The following is a 17,177-nucleotide window of genomic DNA, read 5'->3' as shown; positions in this document are numbered from 1 at the left end:
TATCAGTCAATATGTTTTCATGGAAAACAACTGTTATTAAATGGCTTTAACATCTTTTTTAAAAGATTACACGTTTAACTCACCAATGACTGTGGGATTATTTTGGAATCTCACGGGGATCAGATCTCATTGTGGTGCTATTCCATATTTTTGTCATTGATGTGGAAGAAAATACAAAATAGGTGCTGATAAAAAATTGCAGATGACAGAGAGATTGATGGAAAGGTAAATAATTGGAAGTGCGGGTCATTGACACCGAGTAATCTGGATCGCTGTATAACCTGAGACCAAACACCATGTGTTTTAATAAGACAAATGCAATATCATACCTTTACAGACAAACATTATCGGCCATACTTTTGTTTTGGGGGAGTATGGGACTGTAATCTCGGAAGCAGTGAATCTGAGAAAATATTTAAGGGTTGTTATATCAGCAGCAGCAGCAGCATCCCTGAGTATTACATCATGAGAATTAAAACAAACAAACAAACAAACAAAAAACAATTAGCCTTCACAATGTACAAAATCTTTAAGCATTAAAAAGGGGGGAACTACTTTCTAAAATTTATCCCCGTGAGTCACCAATAAATCCTGACCACGAACGGATGGCAGGGCCGGCTTTAGCAAGTGTGGGGCCCAGTTGGTGGGGCTTGTACTCACCAGGCGGAGCTCCGAGTCTTCGGCGGCACTTCGGGTTGCCTCGCTCCTGCCGTGGGAGCGGGGCCGGGACTTGCAGCTGTCGGCCGGAGCTCTGACAGGGAGCGGTGTCGCAGGACTTGCAGCGCTCGGGCCGAGGGAGCGGGGCCGCGGGACTTGCAGCGCTCGGGCCAAGGGAGCTGGGCCACGGGACTTGCAGCGCTTGGGCCGAGGGAGCGGGGCCGCGGGACTTGCAGCGCTCGGGCTGGCGCTCCTGCCGGAGGAGCCGGGCCGCGGGACTTGCAGCGTTCGGGAGCGGGGCCGCGGGGCTTGCAGCGCTCGTGCTGGCGCTCCTGCAGGGGGAGCGGGGCCGCGGGGTTTGCCGCGTTTCGCTGGGGAAGTGGATCGCGGGGTTGCTGGGCTCCGGCCCGGGGAGCGGAGCCGCGGGACTTGTCGCGCTCAGGCCGGCGCCCTGGCCGGGGTAGGGGAGCCGCGGGGCTTGCGGCGCTCTGGCTGGGCGCGGGGTCCTCTTAGGCGCCCTAAGGCCACCCTGGGTTTATGCAGTGTCGTAGCCATGTTAGTGCAAAGATATTAGCGGGACAAGGTGGGTGAGGTAATAAGAACCAACTTCAAGAAGTTGGTCCAACAGAAGATATTACCTCACCCACCTTGTCACCACAGGTTTGGTTGAAACCTCCCCAAAATTCCTGCATTTAAGGTGCTCAAATGCACTTGTTCTTCGACTTTCCTTAAAATTCTCACAGTGCCTAATAGCGCTGTTTTCTGGCGGTGACTGATTATGATGTCTTGCACGCTTTATGTGTTCTTGAATTACTCATGCATACCCTTAGTGATCGCTCCAAATATCTGTGACATTGTCTTTGTTCTAGTTTTCCATTATTATTCCACGACATGGCAGAGTTCTTCATACTTGATTATCTTCTCTTGTTTCTTTTTAATGTTTCTGTCTGCTGGTATGGCAATATCAATTAGCATTCTTATTGGTCTTCTTTTCTACAACAACTATGTTCAGCCTGTTTGCCTGCACCATTTGGTCTGTGACCATTGCCAGATCCCATAAAATCGTAGCCTCTTCATTCTCTAGCGTGTTTTCAATTTGGTAGTCATAACACAACATGGTTAGCTGAATTCCGTACTTGAGACAGGGGCTCCAGTTCATATACTTGGTGACTTAATTGTGTGTGTTCATATATTCTTTTCCAGCTAGGCTGCTAGAGGTGCTCAACACATGCTGCACCGCCTCTCTCCCTCTTCAGAAAACATGCTGCAGTTTGGGGAACAGTTCTGTTGGTGACTTTTTTTTCGAACATAATAAAGCCTTAAGGACTGCTCTTGTGCACTGATGAGTGTCTCTCTCTCTCTCTCTCTCTTTCTCTGTAGCCTACAAACCATGAGTTTATTAATCTTCAATCAGTTGTGGGTTTTATCTCTCCCCACCATTGTCTGTGCACTGATTTCTGTGTAAATCTTCTGAATATTTCTTTGGCAATTTGTTTTCTCCTTTCATTTTTACTTTCTTGGGCTGGGATGCATGCTCAGCCATCACGTGTTATAACGACCGGATGATATTTTACTCTGGCCGCCTCCTCTTATATTTTCATGTTATATTCTTCATTGTTAATTGCTTCTTCCACAGATAGCGAACCTTTTCCTCCATCACATCATCAGATGTATATCCTGTCCACATCTTGATTGATATTCATTACTCTATGCATCTCCAGAACTTTCTTGTTTCGATGTCGATTTCTTTCTTCTCTCTTTATTCCACTTAGGCACACTGGCAGTGTACCATACTACAGGCATTACCCACATAGTAATGGTTTGGATCAAATTATTTGAGTTTTCCCATTAGAGTAGCTCTTACTCATTTGTAATATTATTTCCGCACTCTTCATTAACTTTATTAGGTTACAACTCAGACAGTTCTCCGATTCCAAGGTATTTGCAGGGACCATGGTGCGAGATAATGTTGGATAGCATCTTTGTTAACTTGTATGCACTCTGAGTGTACCAGTTTGCCTCTCTTTACAGAGGCCAAGCCAACCCATAACTTTATATCTTCACCAAAATTTTCTACATGTAATCAATCTCAGTATTGCCTTTTGTGACTGTCCATATTGCTTCAGCTCATCCATGTGTAACAATGGCCAATTGGTTGCTGCTCTTATGATAACTACAATTTATCTCACGGAGCATCTATGACAGTGGAACCATTGCTACCATGAACAGCATTGGTGAAAAGGAATCTGCTTGAAAGATTCCTCTTCTAATTTAGACCTCATCAGTGAGAGTCCATTCCGGGTAGAGTTGAACGTTCCAGTTAATCAAATTTCCATAAAAAGGAAATAATCTTTGAATAAACCTTGTGCATTTTCATTGTCCTAGTGGTCCACAAATGTGGGATGATGTTACATGCTTTCTGATTGTCTGTCCACACCATCTCTCATTTTCTCTCTCTTTTTGTGTTTTGAATCTTCTTTGATCCTTTTGTTCAGCCTGAAACGGTCTTTTGTCCCTTTTCATGTTTACTGTGCAGTCTTTTTGCTCAGGAGGCAGCATTCCATTGTGAGCTAGCACTATTTGGATCTTCTTTGCCAGAATTTCCACATAGCTGGCAAAAGTGATCAGCCATAATTCATAAGATCACTGTGGTCTTCTTTCTCTTTTTTTTGCATGAGGATGGTCCTTCCTGTCACTGCCCATCTTGGACTCCCTTTCTTCAAACACGTATTTAGTTTTTTAAGTAAACAGTGGAGAGAGGTGTTTCGGTCAGAATCCACACACCCCATCTGGACCAGGGGCTTTCCTATTTTTCATTCCTGTCAGTATCTCTCCTGTTTCTTTCTTTGATATTCCTGTGTATTTGTGATTTCTAAATTTTTTCTCACATTTTTAATCCAGTCTCTTGTTGGTTATGTTGTTTATTCTCAGACCACAATGTCTTTCCAGTAGCACTGGAACTATTCCACATTATGTATTGGCTCTATTTTTTCCCCCTATTCTGCTTTACTCTCAGTCTGGTCAAATAATATTTTAGCATCTCTCATGAAGAACCTGGTCTCTTGATACTGACAGCTTTGTACTGAACAGATTTCAAATCTATGAATTAGTGCAATCAGCTTCTGTTTACACTGCTCCTTCACAACTCTCACATCCCTTTTATGCAGCTGTTATTTCATCTGTAGGGCCATTCATTTCCTTTTTCTCTTCAAATGATTTTTTCTCCAATTATCCAATGGGAAGATATCTTGGTGTAAAATCTTAATCTTCTGGTCTAACCTTCATTTCCATAGAAGTTCATTAATATAGGGAGCTTTCAGTTGGTTCACTTCCTGAGTTGGCTTGACGTTAAACTGATGAGCTGCTACTGTTGCTGTAGCATCAATTATATCTTTAAATTGGCTAATATTTATTGTACTTAAAGCTTTCTGGAGTGCTACATTCAATACTTACATCATATCATCTAGTCTTTGCTGGTCTACAAATGTAATATATGGAAGTACTGGTCAGGGCTCTATTATTTATTTACTTGTATTACCATAGTGTCTAGGAGTCATACCCGTGGCCCAGGCATCCATTGTGCTGAGTAAAAATTCAGAGAAAATACAGTTCCTGCCCCAAAGACAGCTAGTAATCTAACTATAAAACAGGAGACACAGATGGATATAGACAGGTAGATGGGGGAGTATTAGGAAACAATGAAACAATGTTGGTCAGCATGATAGAAAATGATTAAATCCTGCAGCATTAAAACCCGTATTATTAAGTCTTTTGTAGATACCTTGGCAAAGACAGTTTAAGCAGTAATTTGATGTATATGGCAGCTCCCCCCAAGTTTGGGGGCAACATGGGAAAAAGCATATAGGTGCTTGTATGAAAATTTGAAAAGTGGGTAGAGCAGGCTGGTATCATTAGCTGATTGGAGGTGGTAGGTGAGATCTAAATAGTGAATGAGAGTTCATAGATAGGGGATAGGACAGGAAGGTCTTGAAATTGAAGACAAGCAGCTTATGTGTGATGTTACAGAGAAGAGGTGCTAGTGAAGGGATGCCAAAAGAACAGTGCTGTAGCCAAAGAAATGGCCTAGAACAATGATATTTTCAGCAGAAGAAAATGAATATTAGCAGGACAAGATTGCATTTGCCAAAGCCAGAGAAAAAGTTTTTACAGTACTCAATACATGAGACGATGAGAGCCTGGGTGAGAGTTATACCTGTTTGGATGGTTAGCAAATACCATATGTTAGAGATATTATGCAGCAAGAATCAGAAAAATTTCATCAGAACCTGGAAGTGAGGGCCTAGAGAGTGGTGTGAATTAAAGATGGCACCCAGATTATGGGTGTGAGTTACAGGCAGGATGGTGATATTGTCCACAATGATAAAAAGTAGGCAGAGAGCACAGGTTGGAAGGAAGATGAAAAGCTTTGTTTTAGTCATTCTCAACTTGGGCTGATAGCTGGATATTCATGAGATGTCCAAGAGACAAGCCCAGATTTTAGTTTAGACCGATGAAGACGGGTTTGGATTAGAGAGGTAGATCTGTGAGTCACCAACACAGAGGTAATAGTTTAATTTTTATTTATGGGTGAGATTACCCAGAGATAATCTGGGAAGGGTGAAGAGAAGAGGACAAATGACAAAACCATGTGGAATCCCAACTGAAAGATGGAAGGTGGATGAGAAGGGGTCTCTGAAGGATACTCTGAAGGAACCATTAGAGAGGGAGGAGGAAAACCATGAGAGGATAGAGTCGTAGAATCCAAGGTAGGACAATATTGTAAGAAGAAGAGTATGGCTGACAGTCTCAAAGCAGTTGACAAGCTGAGGACTGAATACTGATTCTAACATTTGTCTAGCAAAATTCATTAGAGGCTTTGGTGGGAATACTTTCAGTGAAGTCCACAGGATGGAACCCATATTGGAGAGGGTCTAGGGTAGAATTGGAGGAGAGAGTCTCCATACAGTGATTTTAAATGGTCCATTCAACAAGCTCAGAGATGAAATGGGGTAGTGATTGGAGAGGCAAGTAGTGGAGTGGTTTGTTTGTATATTTAATGGTAGATTGTAAAACATGCTTGTGTGAGGGGAAAGAGCCAGAGGAGAGGAAGGGAGAGGAGGAGTGTGGACACAAGGGCTATCAGGAGATGGGGTCACTGAGACGTATGGAGGGGTTACTGTGGAACTCTTTGCCAGAGGATTGTGTGAAGACCAACACTATAACAGGGTTAAAAAAAGAACTAGATAAATTCATAGAGGATAGGTCCATCAATGGCTATAAGACAGGATGGTGTCCCTAGCCTGTTTGCCAGAAGCTGGGAATGAATGACAGGGGATGGATCACTTGATCATACCTGTTCTGTTCATTCTCTCTGCGGCACCTGGCATTGGCCACTGTTGGAAGACAGGATACTGGGCTAGATGGACCTTTGGTCTGACCCAGTATGGCCGTTATTATGTTCCTATGTTAGAGGAGGAGAAACGATGAGAAACTTTTGTGTATTTGACAGGGGAAGAGAGAGTTGTACTGTCAGGGTGTATAAACATTTGAATGAGCTCTCGTGTGATGTTGCTGCAAAAGGGATAGCAACATCACTGGATGTATAATCTGGGGGATATGGAACAGGAGTGGGTATTGGCACTGGAACAATTTGTATAGAACCATTGAACTGTGAACACTGTATATGGTGGGAACCACTTCAAGACAGGAAGTGTAGCAGCACCCTCAGCACAGCTATTTTCAGAACCTATGGGGATATGGGATAGGAGTAGAAAGATGGCATTATCTCAGCATACTATACTGGTGCGATTGTTCCTGGAATAGTGTGTCCATTTGTGGTGTCCACACTTTGAAAGAGATGCTCAAAATGAAGGGGGTTCAGAGAAGAGATACAAAAATGATTAGAAGACTGGACAACATAGTGAGAGACGTAGTGAGCTGAATTTATCCAGTTTATTAAAGAGCAGATTAACATGCAACTTGATCATGGAATATAAGTAGCTACACTGGGAAAACATACCTGATTTAAGAGAACTTTAATATAGCAGACAGATATGACGAGGCAATAACTGGATCCAAAAGTTAGAAACATTCAAATTGGAAATTAGGCAACTTTTTGACAGTGATAGTAATTAACTACTAGAAAAGATTTTATAAGAGAAGTAGCTAAGTCATCGTCAATTGGAGTCTTTAAAAAACGTTTGGCTGTCTTTCTAAAAAATATGATTGAACCACCACTTGTAATGCTCTAATAATGCCACTTACACATTAGGGAAGAATAGTTTCCCCACTGCAGGCATTATTGGGTGAGGTTATCTGCCCTGTGTTGTGTGGTAGATCGGACTAGATGCTATTAGAAGTTATTGACGGCCTTAAAAATTGTAAATCTGTGACTGGTCATATACATTAACCATAACTTACAGTTGCTTATTTCATTTCAGTTCCAACACATTCAGTTGTTGACATTTTGCATTTTGTATATAAGAAATAATGTTCTTTGGGCCAGAATCTGCTCGTATTTATACAGATACGAATTTAGAGTAATAATACTTATAATTTAAATAGCACGTTTTATTCGGACATTTCAAATAGTTTGCAAAGGTAACATTGCTAATATTACCTACCACTTTCAAAAATGGAAAACTGAAACACAGAGGGTTTAAGTGACTGGACAAAGGCTGGAGCAAATCAACTGCGAGGTGGAATATAATCGCAGTTTAATGATTCTCGTTACAGTGTCTCACTGGATCAAACTGTGTCCAGATTCGCCATTCTGCAGTAACTGAGATCAGAATCTGGCTCCCTCTATACAGCTACTATAGGTCACAAAATATAGGAATTCAGGAAAACTTTTTCTTCCAGACCGACAGACTATCTAATCCTGCACAATGTCATTTTAAAATATTAAGCAAACAGTTGTGAAACCTGAACATACAAAACTTCACAGAAAACAAAAGAAAGCGAAATTAAAACTAATGCCAAACAGTTTCTACTTTTTCGTATGGATTATGCAGTATATATTTGTCAAATGAGTTACGATTCTACTTTCTCTTTCACGAAATCAATTTAGTTGTAGTTCTGCGGCCGAGACTGAAAGTGCCGCTGTTGGCCAAGGCGGTGCAGGAGCCGCTGCTGGAGATCCAGAGGAGCATCCTGCAGTGCGATTGCTCAGTAACACAGCACAGATCCGAAAGAAAACTAAGCAGAGGAAAGCTCTCACACACTTGCTGAGAAAAGAAATCCTATCCGGGACCTGTGGTGTGTTACTAGGTAGATAAATTCATTTTGTTTACATGGAAGTCACTAGTCTGGAAAATCTTTCAATGTAACGGGAATTTAAAACAAAGAATCTATTCAGACCAGACAGGCCAGGAGAGCGTATCGGAGAGTGACTGAGATGGAAATCAGGCACAGAGATCTGAGCCGGGCAGTCACACGGCAGGTACTGTTGTTTCCCTTCTTATTCTCTTTGTACTGCCGGGCGGTCTCGGGGCAGATTCGTTATTCGATTCCGGAGGAAATGGCCAAAGGTTCCCTTGTGGGGAATCTCGCCAAGGATTTGGGGTTGGATGTCAGAGAATTGCAGCAGCGGAAGCTCCGTGTCAGTTCAGAAAAGCAATACTTCAGTGTGAATGTGGAAAATGGCAACCTGTATGTGAATGGCAGGATAGACCGGGAGGAAATATGCGGAGAGACACCCCATTGTGTCCTGACATTCGAAACGGTGGTTGAAAATCCTTTAAATATTTATCATGTGAACATCGAAATCCGCGACATTAATGATAACGCCCCGCGGTTCCAAAGAAACAGCGTTGATTTAGAAATCAGTGAATCGACACTATCAGGCGCGCGATTCCCAGTAGAATCTGCACAAGATCCAGACATTGGGATCAACTCGCTGCAGAGATACCAGCTCAGTAAAACCCCCCATTTTATCTTATCCGTGAAGGAGACTCCAGATGGTATTAAGCATGCGGAAATAATTTTAGAAAAACCTTTAGATCGGGAGCAACAAAGTTATCATCACTTGATTCTGACGGCTGTGGATGGGGGAGATCCATCTAGAACGGGGACAGTTACCATTAACTTTAAAATTTCTGACGCCAATGACAATCCTCCAATATTCACTGAAGAGATCTACAAAGTCAGACTGAGGGAAAATCTAACAAAAGGCTCCTTTGTTCTTCAGGTGAGAGCCATGGATAAGGATGAAGGGTTGAATGCAAAGATCACCTACACCTTCAGCGACATACAAGACACAGAGCGCCAGTTATTCAGCCTAGACCCAGAGAAAGGAGACATTACAAGTACAGAGCTTCTGGATTTTGAAAAGAAAAATAAATACATGTTGGGGATAGAAGCCAGAGATGGTGGTGATCTGATAAGTCACTGCAAAGTAGAGATCGAAATTATTGACGAGAACGACAACGCCCCAGAAGTGACTCTAACATCCATGTCCAGTCCTATCTCCGAAGACTCAGTACGCGGCACAGTGATAGCTCTGATCAAAGTCTATGACCGAGATGCCGGTGAAAATGGAGACGTCACCTGTCATCTTCAACACAACTTGCCTTTTAAAATAGTGCCGTCCTCTAATAATTATCACAAAATTCTCACAGACAGCACCCTGGACAGAGAAAGGACCCCGGAGTACAATATCACAATCACCGCCACAGACAACGGCTCTCCCCCACTCTCCACCCAGAAAACCATCCTGTTGCAGATCTCGGATATCAATGACAACGCCCCTGTCTTTCAGAAACCTTCCTACACCGCCTATGTGCCAGAGAACAATCCCTCGGGGGCCTCTATTTTCAGTGTAGAAGCCTCAGACCGGGATCTGGACCGGAACGCCCGAGTCACTTACTCCATCCTGAGCAGCAACCTCGAGGAGGTGCCTCTCTCCTCCTACATCTCCATTAACTCCCAGACCGGAGCTATCTATGCCCAGCGCTCCTTCGACTACGAGCAATTCCGGGAGTTTGAGGTGCAAGTGAAGGCCCAAGACGGCGGGTCCCCGCCTCTCAGCAGCAATGTCACCATCAGGGTGTTTATTCTGGATCAGAATGATAACGCCCCTCACATCCTGTACCCTTCCCTGGGAGCCGATGGCTCCGCCTTGTTCGAGATGGTCCCTCGCTCGGCCGAGGCAGGTTATCTGGTGACTAAGGTGGTGGCGGTGGATGCTGACTCAGGACACAATGCCTGGCTCTCCTACCATCTGCTCCAGGCCACGGAACCGACGTTCTTCAGCATGGGGCTGCACACCGGGGAGATCCGGACAGCCCGCGCCTTTGCGGACAGAGATGCTGTGAAGCACAGGCTGGTCACCCTGGTGAAGGATAACGGGCAGCCGCCTCTCTCCGCCACAGTGACTCTCAACCTGGTGTTTGCCGAGAACTTCCAAGAGGCTCTTCCGGAAATGAGCGACCAATCGGGTGACTCCGCATCTCAGTCTGATTTACAGTTTTACTTGGTGCTGGCTTTAGCCCTGATCTCATTTTTGTTCCTCTTGACGGTTGCACTGGCCATTGTGATGAAATGTGGAAGGTCGATGAATCCCCCAGTTTTGCGATGTTTCGGTTCTGATTATTCCAAGGAGGGTCCCGGATTGCCCCCCAGCTACTGCGATGGGACTTTACCGTATAGCTATAATCTGTGTTCAGCCGCAGACTCTGGCATAATGGCGTTTAGTCTCCTAAAATCAAATGGTCAGAATTTCATAGAAGAGAATATTCTTTGCAGAGACGACTCTGGAATGCTACCTATGAGCAGTAAATCTGCGCCTGGGGACCCAAAGTCCGAGGCCGACACACTCCATGAGGTGAGATTTTATCGTGATGCGCTAGTGTATCTGCGTTTTGAAACAGTTTAAATTCTAGCCAAAATTAGAGCTCTTGAACCTTTTTAGTAATACACTATTTACTATAAGTGTTGCTTGACTAATTAGTTTATTAATTTAATTTAATTTTATTTTCTATAATGAAGCTTGCTTTCCGTAAATAACTTTTTTTTCATGTTCTGGTGCCAAGTTAATAGATGAGACAAGTTGAAAAGCAATACTTTTCTGATATGTGTGGAATATATCATGATGCACAAATACCAAAAGAGTTATAAACTATCACGAAGTAGTTTATAATAATTGTCATGTTAAGACATTACTTTATTTCCACATTATTATATCTTTCTCTCTCTTTGAATTGGAATAGGTATCAATACAAATTAAACATAAAGATATTTTTAATGTGCCTCATCCATAGCATGGGAGAATAAAGTGGCACAGAAATAAAAATTGTTACATAAATAGAAAATTTCCTGATCATATGATTAAATTATTCCCTAAACATTAAAAATGATTCTAGGATAACATTTTCATTTCTCGGCTGATACACAGTTTGCTCTCCCTCTCATTTCTGTCTTTCTTTCATCCTTCTTCCTTCTTTTCATCAGTCTCTGAGGATTGAAGCATTAATAGCATATCTTAACTCAAAGCAACTAGGGACAAATGCTTGGTCACCCCAAAGGAATAAGATACAAATGTTGTATATAGATGTAAGAGATGTAAACAGAACCTGTGAGATATTATTTTATAATCCTTTAGGAGACATTTTCTATATCTCCTTTTCCATGCAATAACATGATTTCACAGGTATTTCATTTTCACAGATCATTAAAAACTATTTGATTTATAAGTAAATGGAAATGCTAATAAGGTACTTTTGGACTTGTCTCAGGAGGGAGCACCAGTGCTCCATGATCTGCATTGGCTGTCTTTTGATTTCAAAGGGTATGTCTACACTACGTGATTATTCCGATTTTACAGAAACCGATTTTTGGAAACAGATTGTATAAAGTCGAGTGCACGCGGCCACACTAAGCACATTAATTCGGCAGCGTGTGTCCATGTACCGAGGCTAGTGTCGACTTCTGGAGCATAGCTATCCCATAGTTCCCGCAGTCTCCCCCACCCATTGGAATTCTGGGATGAGATCCCAATGCCTGATGGGGACAAAAATTTGTCACGGGTGGTTATGGGTAAATGTCATCAGTCAATCCTCCCTCCGTGAAAGCAATGGCAGACAACCATTTCACACCCTTTTCCCTGGATTGCCCGGGCAGACACCATAGTATGGCAACCATGGAGCCCGTTCAGCTTTTTTTCACTGTCACCATATGTCTACTGGATGTTGCTAACAGACACGGTACTGCAGTGCAACACAGCAGCATCCCCTTGTCTTTTCAAGTTAGCAAAGACGGTTACCAGCGCTACTGTACTGTCTGCTGCTTTGCAAGTTGACAAAAATGGTTACCAGTCATACTCTACCATCTGCTTCTGTCATGGGTGCTCCTGGCTGGCCTCGGTGAGGTCGGTTGGGGGCGCATGGACAAAAATGGGAATGAGTCCCCAGGTCATTCTCTTCTTTAAGTTTTGTCTAATGGAGAGTCAGTTCTGCCTAGAATATGAGGCAAGCCTACTAAAGAACCAGAGAGGCAAACGGCCGCTCCAGGTCAGAGCCCCAGACATCCCACAGAAATGATGAGCGTCATGCCATTCTAGGGGGTGCCCCTGCAACAAAGCCACCCATTGCTTCCCTCCTCCCCCACCCCTCCTGGGCTACCGTGGCAGTTATCCCCCCATGTATATGATGAAGTAATAAAGAATGCATGAATAAGAAACAACACTGACTTTATTGCCTCTGCAAGCAGAGATCAAAGGGGGAGGGGAGGGTGGTTGGCTTACAGCAAAGTAGAGTGAACCACCATTCTGCACTTACTCAGCCTATAGCCGAAAATGGGAATCTGTGACAAGCACTAGGATAGAAGCACAGGCAGGATTGAATCTCCATTTGTGTGTGGGCCTTTGGTTGACACTGGTAAAATACAAAATGTCCCAGGATATGTATGTTGGGGGACAGTTCTAAATGGCAGCTTAATTTTTTTATTTGCAGCAAAATGTAGAGGTCTAAGCATCTGATTGTGATCCCTGGTAGCAAGGGGTAGGCGCGACCATGCAGTGCTGCTGACTGGGGAGAGCAGCCTGAGGCAGAAGCCTCCAGCTGCCATGATATTCCAGGCAGGACTGAATCGCCATTAGACAAAACTTAAAGAAGAGAATGACCTGGAGTCATTCCCATTTTTGCCCAGGCGCCCCTGGCCGACCTCACCGAGGCCAGCCAGGAGCACTCACAGGAAGACAATGACGGATACCAGTCCTACTGTACCGTCTGCCGTCTGGAAGGGAAGGGAAGAGGATGCTGCTGGGTAGCGCTGCAGCACCACGTCTGCCAGCAGCATCCAGTAGACATATGGTGACATTGAAAAAAGGCGAGAAAGGATTTTTTCCCCTTTGCTTTCACGGGGTGAGGGGGGCTGACAAAATATACCCTGGACCACCGCAACAATGTTTTTGACCCTTCAGGCTTTGGGAGCTCAGCCAAGAATTCAAATGGTTTTCAGAGAGTACGGGCACTGTGGGATAGCTACAGTCATCAGTCGCTCCTCCCTCCTTCTTTGGCTTTCTGGTATGCTTGTCTCAGCTCCTTAAATTTCATGCAGCACTGTGTTGAGTCCCTGTTGTGGCCTCTGTCCATCATAGCCTTGGAGATTTTTTCAAATGTTTTGGCATTTCGTCTATTGGAATAGAGTTCTGATAGAACAGATTCATCTGCCCATACAGAGATCAGATTCAGTATCTCTGATATGGTCCATGCTGGAGCTCTTTTTTGATTCTGGGACTGCATGGTCACCTGTGCTGATCAGCTCTCTATGCTGGGCAAACAGGACAAGAAATTCAAAAGGCTTTTCCTGTCTACCTGGCCAGTGCATCCGAGTTCAGATTGCTGTCCAGAGTGGTCACAATGGTGCACTGTGGGATAGCTCCTGGAGGCCAATACCGTCAAATTGCGGCCACACTAACCCTAATTCGAAATGGCAATACCGATTTCAGTGCTACTCCCCTAATGGGGGGGGGGTACAGATATTAATATTAAGAGCCCTTTATATTGAAATAAAGGGCTTCGTTGTGTGGATGGGAGCAGGGTTAACTCGGTTTAACGCTGCTAAATTTGAGATAAACTCATAGTGTAGACCAGGCCTAAGTGAAGTTTAAGGTGCTCAAAATCAACTATAAATTCCTATATTACTTGAGACCAGTCTACATGAGAGACCCTTTCTCCCCCTATGTGCGTGTGATATACTGGCCTAACTGGAATAGGTGGAAACACCAGAACTGAAGTGTAACCATGCCCAGTGGGTCACAACTGAGGTTGTCAAATTCACAATGAACTGCTGAGAAATAGAGCAAACACAACCCAAAACTGGTGGTTATTCTTTTATAAGATATACCAAACCAGTCACAAAAGTACACTCCTGTTTTACCACACTGGCTAACAAGAAAACATAAATTCCGTTTCCTCTGGCATTTTAGTATTTCTATCACCACCAAAAACATTGGATTCAGAGGTGAGTGGTTCTTTACAACCAGTCTCATCAAATAATAGGTTCTTCTGATCCCGAAGGACCAGCCACACACCCAGGTCAATATATAAATTAGATCTTACCCAAAAATCACGCTGATGTCAATCCCTTAGTATCTAAAATCTAAAGGTTTATTTATAAAAAGAAAGAAAGAAATGTGAGAGTTAAAATTGGTTAAAGGAATCAGTTACATACAGTAATGGCTAAGTTCTTGGTTCAGGCTTGATAGTAGCAGCTATCAAATAAACTGCTGACTTAGGTAAAGGCTCTGGAATACATCCACAGCTTGGATGGGTCATTCAATCCTTTGTTCAGAACTTCAGTTTGTAGCAAAGTTCCTTCAGAGGTAAGAAGCAGGATTGAAGACCAAATGGAGGTGTTTAGAGGGCCTTTTATAGCTTTTGCCATGTGGAGGGCATCCCACTGTTTTTCCTATGGAAAATTACAGCAACAAGATGGAGTTTGGAGTCACATGGGCAAGTCACATGTTTATGCCCGATTTCCCTCAGTTATTGCAGGAAGCCATTACTTACACTACAGACAGCACATTTTCATTATAGTCCACAGATTAGATGGGAGTCTCCCATGGTTCATTGTCAACCAAGTGTTTCTTGATGAGCCACTTAATTTGAATAGTCCCTCCAAGATGTGCTGGGCATTACCTTGCGGGCATTACCCCAGGAGCAAACATTTGAAATCTAAGTATAGAGACAATACTTATAACTTTAAATACAAAAATGATACATGCATACAGATAGCATAAATATAACCAGTAAATCACAGCCTTTTCATAGACACCTCCTTGGACAACCTTCCTACAATATTTGCTGCAAATGTGTAACAGTGGTTGCAACGATAGTCTATATTGTTTGTCTCCTCTCAGATGGGATCACCAGTGCCCCATGATCTGCATTGGCTGTCTTTTGATTTCTAAGTGAGCTTTAAGGTGCTCAAAATCAATTATAAATTCCCATATGACTTGAGACCAGTCTACCTGAGAGATCTTTTCTCCTCCTATGTGCATGTGATATACTGGCCTAATTGGAATAGGCGGAAACAGCAGAACTGGAGCCACAACGGGGTAAATTAGAGAAGGAGGGAAGCTGATGGCAGGGTATTTTACTGTGTGTCCTTAACTTTGGAAACTAGTATCAATCTCCAACTCTGATGATCTTTAGGGCATGCTGCAAAAAACATGTTTTCAGGAGCTCTTAGTAAAGAATCTCGTTGTTGTTGACGAATGTGGAGCGTTATAGATATTTTAATTTCCCGAGAGTACGAGTCTTCGTCTTGGGGATAGGAGAGAGGCTACTGGATTTGCTTTTATTTATACTGAATTTTACGTGTGCAAAATTCCTTAGAGCGATGCATAGACATTTTTGTTCTCGTGAAAAAATAAAATACAAATAAAAAGTAAATAAATGCATGTTGCATTCTGAAAAGAAGGTCGGAGAAAAATAGTTATGGAAAGAGAATTAAATAATGTACTCTACGCATTCGTATGTGCAGTAATGTCTAAGAAAACAACAGAAGTAGGAATGATTCGTCCTATTCGAGTATGATTTATATTCAAGGTCGATTTGTCCCGGTATGAAACATAGTCGTGAATTATCCCCAATTTGAAGGGAAGACAGAGAACGGAATAGTTTTGTTCGTTTGACACATTTTTATAAAATTATTGCATCAAGATGAGGAGTCTAGCTAACAGTAAGTACGCCACCACAGCAATATTTGTTTGATTTGTAGATTTATTACATAGTTTTAAGACTCGATAAAGCACAGGTGCCGAAAAAAAACAAAACATTGAAAACGAATTTAAAAAGTATTTATCGGAGCTGTTGCAGTTATCGGTTGAGACTCTGGGTGCCGCTGTTCACCAGTGAGGCAGAGAAATGCAATCAGAGATTCAGGCAGCCCAGCCGTCTGTTTCACAGCACAAAACACAGAGAGCTCAAACAGTCTGTACCTCAGCCTTCATACAAACGGTTGCATGAATGATATCTGCAGTATAATTATTATATAAACTAGTATCTCAGGAAAGAAAACAAAAATTATTACACTAAACTACAGCGCCCCGAGATTAGGGTCCTGCACCCAGGGCAGTCCTTAGGATTTATGGTGCCCTAGGCGGGATTATTAAACTGGTGCCCCTGTGCCTGTCTTGCTCCTAGCAACACAAACATAAGCTTACACTACTGGAAAACTTGCCACATGTGTGTTATTAAAACCAGTTTAACTTAATTAAGCACATTGTAATGCTGATGGACTAGCACTAAGGAAATAGGGAGGAGGGATAGCTCAGTGGTTTGAGTATTAGCCTGCTAAACCCAGGGTTGTGAGTTCAATCCTTGAGGAGGTCACTTAGGGATCTGGGGCAAAAATTGGTCCTGCCTAGTGAAGGCAGGGGGCTGGACTCAATGACTTTTCAAGGTCCCTTCCAGTTCTAGGAGATTGGTATATCTCCAATTATTACCTAAGTAGCACTGTAGAAAAAATTCTGATTTGACAGAACGATGCAAATAATATAGTTTTTTTAATTTGTCAACATTTTATTGGAAATTTCTATGAAGAGGTATTGAAACAAGGATTAGTTTTTAATTAAAAGCAATCTTTCTGGCTTTTTTGGCTGCAAAATCAGTAATAATGTCATCATATGACAAAGACAAAGTGATGTCTTGTTTGATTGCAAGAATAGCAAGACCAGTCAAGTGTTCCTGACTCCTTGTAGAGCGGAGATAGTTTTTAATGAGCTTTAGTTTTGAGAAACTCCGGTCTTCTGATGCTACTGTTACAGGAATTGTCAGTAGTATACGAGTGGCAATGTACACATTAGGATATATGTCAACAAGTTTGCTGGTATGAGTAAACTGTACAATGTCCATCATCGATTTTGCATGTGGCAATATTGATGACAGTGTCCTCAGTTCTTCATACAGTTCAAGTCCATTTAAATCAAAATGATCGCCGTGCTTCAGGAGGCTCTCTTGGTCAGGGGTCCCCAACATGGTGCCCGAGGGTGCCATGGCGCCCACAGGGGCCTCTCA

General features: G+C 42.8%; 1 protein-coding gene across 10 annotated transcripts in view; it reads left to right on the top strand.

The window, feature by feature from the left end:
• Nucleotides 1-17,177, top strand: part of LOC123376084 (protocadherin gamma-A4-like) — a 360,280-nt gene that overhangs the window by 110,318 nt on the left and 232,785 nt on the right. Inside the window, exon 1 of one of the 10 annotated variants that reach the window (XM_045027798.1) lies at nucleotides 8,162-10,480. The exons of the other annotated variants lie outside the window; for them this stretch is intronic. Within the exon in view, the coding sequence (XP_044883733.1) occupies nucleotides 8,177-10,480 (2,304 nt within the window). The 5' untranslated portion in view covers nucleotides 8,162-8,176. Of the gene's footprint in view, nucleotides 1-8,161; nucleotides 10,481-17,177 lie in introns of those variants that run through there. 10 annotated transcript variants of the gene reach the window in all.

The sequence above is a fragment of the Mauremys mutica genome, chromosome 8, assembly GCF_020497125.1.
Source record: "Mauremys mutica isolate MM-2020 ecotype Southern chromosome 8, ASM2049712v1, whole genome shotgun sequence".
Classification (NCBI taxonomy): Eukaryota; Metazoa; Chordata; order Testudines; family Geoemydidae; genus Mauremys; species Mauremys mutica.
The sequence above is the reverse complement of the archived record's forward strand: the minus strand, read 5'-3'. Positions and strand labels throughout refer to the sequence as shown.